At 34.6% G+C, this 9220-nt stretch overlaps 1 protein-coding gene across 1 annotated transcript; it reads left to right on the top strand.

The window, feature by feature from the left end:
- The first annotated feature begins 2253 nt into the window (after positions 1-2253).
- LOC137958733 (novel plant SNARE 12-like) lies at positions 2254-9177 on the top strand. Its single transcript, XM_068805831.1, has 10 exons — positions 2254-2643; positions 3674-3766; positions 4060-4153; positions 4251-4288; positions 7609-7706; positions 7944-8023; positions 8140-8196; positions 8395-8487; positions 8566-8640; positions 8734-9177. Exons 1-10 carry the CDS (start codon positions 2567-2569, stop codon positions 8839-8841), a joined length of 813 nt encoding a protein of 270 aa, XP_068661932.1. The 5' UTR covers positions 2254-2566; the 3' UTR covers positions 8842-9177.
- Positions 9178-9220: the final 43 nt, after the last annotated feature.

The raw sequence follows: 9220 nt of genomic DNA, 5'->3' as shown, positions 1-9220 counted from the left end.
AAATACAACAAAAAGCTTATCTTCTAAACCAAAGATAAGATAGGATAAAAACAATTTCTTCATTGGATACGTATCGGAAATCCGGTACGGGTAACCTGTCCGGGATCGATCGTTCATCTCTCATAGCCTGGGCGGCGAATGTCTGTCGTCGCCGGGAAGCGAAGTTGTTGGCCATGAAAATCATCTCCCGCCCAAACGGGTGTGGGCTACGATGTTGGTGGAACATCCCCTTCACGCAGTCCACCTTCGCTGCTTAAACTAATCACTTTGCTCCAAGAAAAGCCCCCAAATGTTCAAATTAAAGCCCTTTCTTTGCGGCTGAAACTTGAAATTTAAAAAAAAGATGAGGGTAGTTTTGTCCTTTCATAATTCGGAAAATACCGCTTGTTCCTTCACGTGGCTGTCGGGTGAAGAAACGGGAAAGGCTCTACCTCCGATGCCAATCATTGTTTTTCAATTTCTCGAAATAGAGAATGAAGCCTGCTACCGTACGCTTCATGCTTCGTTGCGCTCCGGGCGCCGAAACAATGGACGTATGATATGAGATTCAATTTATCGTTTCGTGCAGGAACCGGGCCAGTACAGTACTTTTATTATTTATAGTTTCACTGAACCCGAACCAAAGAACTAAATCAGACTCCAACTCGCCCCCATGTTCCTATTTGAAAGTGAAAAAAATATAAGGGATGGGAAAAAATGATCACCCTAGCCAATTTTATTAAATTTAATAAAAATTAAAATTAGTCCAAAAAGAATCAATTTTCCAAATCCAATCTCCTCCAATATTGAAATCGAGAATTTTTTTTAAACTTTAATTAATGATTTTATTATATAAACTTTGACCTAGGGATTGGAGAGAAAATTAATAATAAATTTAATTTTTTATGTGTTATAAATTGTTATTTATAATAAAAATAAATATACAAATCAATAATGGATAATAATTTTCTAGTTGCTAAAAGATAAAAAATTTAAGAGTTTTACAAAAAAATAAACTCTCAAAGAAAAATTCAAGTTTATAATTTTAAAAATAGGAATATAAATAGTTAAAATATCTTGTGATTGATTTAGATGAAGTGTTATTGAAACAAGTGAACCTAAAACTTCTATAGTTGAAAAATCAAAAGATTATAAAAAAATCATTGGAAGTGGAATGTGTATATATATATATATATTGTCAAATGCTCACCCAATACAACTTAACAGACCGGTCTATTAAGTGCGAAAAGCCAAGTACCTAACCTATCAGTTGACCAGGGGTGGACGGAACCTAACCCAGGTGGACCAGAACCACTTAGCTCTAAAACCCACCATTCCCGTTCTCTATCGCTTCTGTCTGGATTTGAGCCGAACTTTAATATCATGTCAAACGCCTAGCCAATATAATCCAAAAGATCAATTTATTAAGTGTGGAAACCCAAGTACCTAACCCATCAGTAGTGGACAGACCACCTAGCTCTGATATATATATATCTTGTATCATGTATCATGTATTATATTTATTTAATTATTATATTTTAAATTTGAATATATATTGAATATAAGAATCCATTATTGATTGTAATTATTGAGTTACAAAAGAATACAAAACCAAATAATTTTTCTACACATAAGGAAAAGTTTAATAATTTTAAATAAAATTAGATTTTGAAAATAATTGGTTCCAAAGCTTATAGATTTTTAAAAAATAAAAACTTTATTAGGAGATGGGATAATTATTATATATATATATATATACAAATCATGATGTCCCTATGAGGACATAAGAGAAAAATAGAATATAATTTATTTTATATTATATTATTATTTATTATAATTTAAATACATATATATATATATATTTATTTTTTTACATAGAGTGAGTTAAATTAATTAATATTTTAATTAATTTAAAATTTTGAATTATTTACATATTGTGAGTTAAAGTAATTGACACTAAATATTTTATAACTAACTAAATAAAGAATTCTGAAAATTTTGGGAGAGATATAATTATGAATATATGTAATAGAATAATTTATATTTATTAAATAAACAATATAACATATTAGTATGTGGTTAATTAATAATTTAAATATTTAAACCTGAGAATAAAGAGACCGAGTCGATTTCAACATTTTATCGAGAAGGGAAATGTACGACCAGTAGAGTTATCCGCTCGATTATTTAGCAGGTGGGTGCTCAACACGCTGCGCTCATTGTAGCAACTGCAGGAGAAAACACTGACATTTTAATATTCCTTCCACCTAAGCTTTCAGACAGGTAGACCTGACGAGCCCGCACATTGCATCCCAACTGTTCACCGTTATTTCAAAACCCTAAAATCCAGCAAATCTCATCAGAGACCTTTTTTCTCCTCCCGTCTTCTCTCTCTTCTTAGGTCTAGTTTTTTAGTGTTATGATTTTATCCTTTTTTTTTTTTTGTTTCCTCTTCAATGGAGTTTGTAGATTACCGTGATTCGGTTCTGTCAGAGATTTCCGGGTCGAGGACGGTTGTCTGAGATCGGAGGGCTGTGGATTCTTATTATTTGTGAGTATTTCGTTGTTTGAAGATTTTTTTGCGACAATGACGTCCGAATTGGAGATGAGTCCGCAGCTGGAGCAGATCGAAGGCGAAATCCGGGATCATTTCCGAGCACTTGCGTACTTCTCTAGCTTTGAATTTCTCTGTCTTTCTATTTTTCTGCTGGGCAATTTGTCTCCGTTCATCATTGTAGTAGCAGAGGACTTTAGAATTATATGTAGGTTTTTCTCTGCTCTTGCAATCTGCTTGTAATTGGACACTACCAGATTGGTCAGGTAGATGCTTACGTTGGAATTTAAGAGACAAGAAATGCAAGGATTTTAAGATTATATGCCTATTTGTTGTGGACCGCGAGATCCTTTGTAATGTCATCGGCTGTGGAACGGTTTGTATGTTTGGGTAGTTCCACTTGCTTTTATGGAAACATATTGGTAGCTATCTTTGAAAAGCATATCAACGCAGTCAAAATATCATGTTATGAAGGAATCACCTGTCGACTTCGTGCTACTAGGTCAGGAAGATAGATCTCTAGTTACTTTACTTCTTTGGGCACCTTTCCTACGAATTGCTATACATGAGGGTTAGAGTGGGTATAAGTTTCTGGTTTGTGGATGTTGTATCATTTGTATAATCTCCTTCCTATCTAGTGCTGGTTGCAGACTTAACTGGTACCACTTGTGGCAGAGTCTGTGAAATTTCTCTTTTGTAGCATTACTAGCAGTTGTCTATTCCTTACTGTGCTGCATGTTTGTCCTGAAGTTTTATCTATTATCTGCTGTTATAAGTAATTGTTGAGTTCTTTTCTGAAGGCAGGAAAAAAAGGTTTTGGACTTTTCCTTTTTTACTCATTTCTACACGTGTTTTATCTGTCTATATCTTTTTCAAGTTGTCACATAAGTAACTAAAGCTTTGCAGGGTATCATGCCCTTTAGTCTGTTTTTTTTTGTTTGTCAAAGGATGAAATAGGGAGTTTAATAAATGGTTAAGTCTGGACCTGATTACATTGGTTTCATATTTCTATCTTTCCTAGCACAAAAAGAAAATGTTTTTCTTTCCCTTTTAAGGACAGCTCTGATCATCATTTCCCTACCTGTTAAGATTGCTTCTGTAACATCATGTGAGGGTGATTTAGGGCATCTGTAATTGCAGAAATGGCTTCCAGAAGCTGGACAAGATTAAGGATCCCAATAGACAAAGCAAACAATTGGAAGACTTGACTGGAAAGATGAGGGAGTGTAAGCGGTAGGTTTCAATTCTTGAACAGTTTTTGCTTTGCATCTCTTTTAGGTATGTAAATCATTACATAACTAACTAGCTCAGTTGTCAATATGTCGAGTACATCTAGCTGACATTTTCTAGGAGAATGAACTAATACCTTGCAAATCTTGAGTTGATGATTATTTTGTATGGATAGTTGCAGAATCACTTATGTTTAGTTTTTAATCTAATGAAAATCTATTGAACTCTTTTTTGTTAATTCTTCTTTTATACATCTAATGTTTTTACCTATTAAATGCGAATTGGCTATCCTTCAGTTTAATCAAAGAGTTTGATCGTGAAATTAAAGAGGGGGAGAATGGCTATCCTCCTGAGGTTAATAAGCAACTCAATGAGAAGAAGCAATCTCTGGTCTGTCATTGAACTTTTCTTTTCTTATTCTGTTAATATTTTGTTCATTTTAGCTTCTTTCATACTTTTTTGGACTCATTCAATATATTTGATGCAGATTAAGGAGTTAAATTCTTATGTGGCCTTGAGAAAAACGTAAGTTATCTATTTCAGTTTCATTCCCTAAAATTTGTACATGGTGCATTTCCTTGGGGTTATCTGCATGGTCTAGTGATGCTTGTATACTTGTATAATAGGTTTAAGCATATATGCTCTTATCAAATGCAACTATTCATTTACACCATAATCATTTGAATTTTTAGTTGAGGCTTGCATGGATATGAGGACTTCAAGCCGAGACATACCCCTGTGTTGTCCACTTTCCAAATCAGACTGCATTGGTGAAGAATGTGAAACTCTATTGCTTGGGAAAACGTCTGTTTTCTGCTTATAATCCTAGAATACTGTGTTTGTCATTGTGAATACTAAGAGTAGGGTATGTGAGGAAGAAGGATTGAGTGAGATGAAAAAGCATAAATGGAGAGGGTGGGAAGGGTGGAGAAGGCAGTAAATTTTTCTGGCACAGTTCACAGCCCTGATGAAGAAATACCCAACAATATAAACATCACATAGAAATGCTTACCTCTTCCTACTTTATTCTGAGACACTCTTTAGGCTGCATAAGCCATTTACTTTTTCATCTTCCAGAATCATGTTAATTCAATGCTATCTTTAAGTCAGTTCCATCCACAGTTGATTTGTGTCTTGGGTGATCTGTCTCATATTTAATCAGGTCCAAGTTGAGTAAAAGTTTTTTATTAGGAATTGAAACTACCCTGTCTTAAGCATAATACAATTGTTTGTACTTGCACTTTGACCCATATTAGGCACTCTTCTATTTGGTGTAATTTTGATGTCAAGTAATTTGCTTAAACTAGTGAAATATTATATGATGCTATCTTGAATTGTTCCTACCTAAATAAATTAAAACTGAGGTTTCTTACTGACTTCTCACTTCATGCATATGTATTCCCTTAACCATCTCTTATAGTGCAACATGCAATATTACAAAAATGTCATTAAAATCATTTAATTATGTTTTCAGTTGATTCAAACCATGAGAACCAAGTCTGCATCTGTTTAAAACTTTCAAAATTTTAATCTTAGGTACCATAATTTTTTTTAAAAGTCTTAGGGACCATACAATTAATACTATATGATAAACAATGACAAAAACATGTACTTTATATAATTAAAGCCAGTAGACCATCTAGTTGTGCTTCATGTGGGTAGTCAAATATTTAGATGAAAGAAAGAAATCAAGTAGATCAAACGGTTAATATATTTAGATGGAAGAAAGAAATCAACAAATCAAATGGTTACATGCTTTTGAACTTGTAACAATTTTGGGTTTTCCTTTTTTGTTTTTAAAATATTTACTGATATTTGAGAAAAGTATGCATATTATATCAACAATTCAGTTTATTTTTTAATCATTTTCAGATTTTATTAATTTTTAATATTACTTCATATTTGTAATTGGTTTGTCTCAATCAAGATATCTCGGGATTTAGGTACCCAAATAGGTGCTTAATATTTGGTGTCAGATGAGGAATCTAAATTTTTTGTCTAGCCATTTTGCCTAGTGGTGTTAGTATTTTAAAAATTTGGATTGGGAAGATTTGGTACTTTGTGGGCCATTGATTTAGGTAAAGTTTGTTTGTTAGTTTAGTGAAAAGCTGGATCAACGAGCATAGTTTGTTTTGATTTCATCAAGAGTTGGTTTCATGCAAGTCACTCAAATTTATGTATAAGGTTGTTCGTGAATGGAGCCTTTGGCACAATGGTAAATATTGGGAAGCTTCCTGACATGGAGTCTTGGGTCCAAGTATGATGGGTTTCTGGGGTATTTTTGGAGTGCATATGTAACTGATAATTTTTTTGTTTATTTTAAAGAAAAAGGCATCTCCTGTAGAGGAATGTTGGCTAAGGCTATAAATATGCTCTGTGGAGTTTTGAACGATATGAAGATTACCATCTAAGACGGGTCATGAAGAAGAGGTGTAGTTTAGGTATGCCATTCTCTGGAGAGTTTGTTGTGCACTTTCATCCTAGTGGGTGGTTCTATCCTCAAGTGGCCATTGTGCCAAAGATTCTGTTAAATTGGGTGCAAGGCCCTATCCCAAAATGACTAGCCAACTTAGAAAACCTCTTTACCAACTAATAAACTCAAGATTTTTGTACTCACTAATCTATGTGGGACTATTCCTTGACACTCCCCCTCATGTGTAGACCCTCTTTTGTGGCTCTACAAGTGGATAATTTAGTAGTAGTAGGCAATTTAGGTGTAGGCCCTCTTTTGTGGCTCTACAAGTGAATAGTTTTAGGTGTAGGCCCTTTTTTTATGGCTCTACAAGTAGATAGTTTAGGTATAGGCCCACATATGAGTACCTGCTCTGATACCATGTTAAATTGGATCCAAGGCCCTATCCCAAAATGACTAGCCAACTTAGGAAACCTCTTTACCAACTAATAAACTCAAGATGTTTGTACTCACTAATCTATGTGGGACTATTCCTTAACAAATTCAATATAACATATAAACATTTTGCTATCTATTTGAAGCTATAATTATATAATCTACTAGTGTGATTACGTGAAAGATTAGGTTGTGGCACTGAATATGGATTATATAGTATTATACCTGAATTGACTCATTGCAGTAGAGATTTTATTAAACCTGAACCTTGTGTCATCTTATTGAAGAAAGCTAAATGGTGGTTTGGATCGGTTGAATACATTCATTTTAATAGTTGTAAACTGTATTATAGAAGATCTTTTAGCAAAGATGTGTGCTTAATATCAGAAATACATAAAGGCCTCATTCTCAGTGAATGATATACAAAATGTTGATGAGCATTAGATAAAGTTTTATCAAGTTATTTAATATATTAATATGAAGAAGATACAAATAGTAAAGTGTCTTACATGAGTACACTTTATTAGAAAAAGAAGAGACACAATCTGAGAGGGCCTGAACCTCCCCCCTCTCTACATAAAAAAAATAAAAAATCATTCAGATGTGGCCAAATATGATCTTCTGATTGAGGTGAAACCCTGGTTTGTAGTAATTGAAGTACTGCTTTCTCTCCAAATGAAACAAAAGAAAAACAAATCAAAGAGGTTGCAGTTTGTGTATATCCTCTCTCATGTATGCTGGTGTATGGAGTTCATTGCTATGTTGCTACCAAATGAAGTTTTTTTTGTCATGGTTTCATTTGAAATAAGTACGAGATTTTGTCATTACTGTTTAACTCTTTTTCATGGACTTCATTTTTGGTTAAACATGTCCTTGACTAGATATGATTACTGTTTAAAGTTAACTCATTGAAGCTAGTCTTTACCTTATAAAGTTTGAGAATTTGATCCTCTTTTACCTTTTCTCATTAATCTCATTCAATTGTCTGGAATTTCAGGTACACAAGCAGCCTTGGAAACAAAAGAGTTGAGCTCTTTGATGGAGGAGCTGGAAGTAGTGACCCAATACCAGAGGATAATGTTCAAATGGCTTCAAGTATAGTCTTTCTCTTTACCCTCTGTGATGAAGAGTACCATTCTTAAGCTTCTAGATTCTCCTTTGGACTTTTATTAAGTTTATCTCTCCATGCTCTTTGGTGAAGCCACTATTTTTGCTTGTTGTTTCTCCGTTTATGTCTGAGTTTTTCTGTGTTTCTTTATGTGAGAGAATTTGGGCATGTGCTTGTTTCTCTTTTTTCATGTTAGGATGTTGTTTAACAATTTTATCATGCAGATATGACTAATCAAGAACTTATTGATGCTGGGACGAAGACTATGGATGAAACTGACCAGGCAATAGAGCGTTCAAAGAAGGTGATATATATGGATTCATTATGTTTTAATTTGATTTATATAATGTATATTTGTTTTAATTCGTGATAAAAATCACTTCTGCTTGTGTTTCTCACCTTCAAGACCGATTTTGCTAGGTTGTGGAAGAAACAATTGAAGTTGGAACCCAAACAGCAGTAACTCTAAAGGGCCAGGTAAGGTTTATTTTCCTTTCCATGGATGGGTTGTTGCGCTGGTGTGCAGAAAGGCAAAGTGTCCCTCAGAGGCCATCTTGTCTTTTTCCTGTGTTGATCTGGCCAAACAAGTAGCTACCAATAATTTATCATACACCATATGCATTCCAATAAGTTTAATAGAGATCTCGTTGGGTAATTTACTCCAAAATGATGCAGACTGAACAAATGGGTCGTATAGTGAATGAGCTGGATACCATACAGTTTTCCATCAAGAAGGCTTCCAAGCTGGTGAAGGAGATCGGCAGACAGGTTCAGACTCTTATCAGCATTCGTCATTTTTATATCCTACCTATTTTTCTGGAGCTGACCCTCAGTGTTGTTACCCAGGTTGCTACTGACAAGTGTATCATGCTCTTTCTGTTGCTTATTGTCTGTGGTGTTATAGCCATCATTGTCGTCAAGGTACTGTTTCTATCTGAAAACATCCTTTATCTTCCCTCATGGAAAACTTTTTGCCTAATAGTTTCATGCTAACACCACTGCTTAAATTTTTAGATTGTCAATCCAAACAACAAAGACATTCGAGACATCCCTGGCTTGGCCCCACCAGCACCAACCTCCAGGAAGTTGTTGTCTGTAAAACTACCCGGACATTTTCAATGATCCTGTCCTGATTAAGCCAACTATTCTGTATTCCTCGCTTGAGGGCAGAGATGTGAAGTTCATATACAGCACGGTTTGATGGGGGGTTTTACTTGTATCATCGGTGTTCTGATTGTTTGACAGCTTTGTTGCTGAGTTGTGCATATTCTGGTAATTATTCTTTACCCTTCGCTGTTTTTTGTATTACTGTATGCTTCACACCAGTACGTTGTGCATAGAGAGTTGTATATGCAGTTGGGAGGCAGCCCACTTCATGCGTTGTGGACTCTGTATTTGTTGAACTCGTTTCTCAGTTTTTCTTCTCCTTTTATTGGCCGTATTTGAATCAGTTGCAAATTCCTGCATCAGAGCCCAGACATTTTTAAAAGAACGGAACCGA

The sequence above is a fragment of the Aristolochia californica genome, unplaced genomic scaffold (genome assembly GCF_029961685.1).
Source record: "Aristolochia californica isolate CCGP_79_NKW_82.1479 unplaced genomic scaffold, dmAriCali1.0.hap1 SCAF_3, whole genome shotgun sequence".
Taxonomy (NCBI): domain Eukaryota; kingdom Viridiplantae; phylum Streptophyta; class Magnoliopsida; order Piperales; family Aristolochiaceae; genus Aristolochia; species Aristolochia californica.
This window is presented reverse-complemented; position numbering and strand designations above follow the sequence as displayed.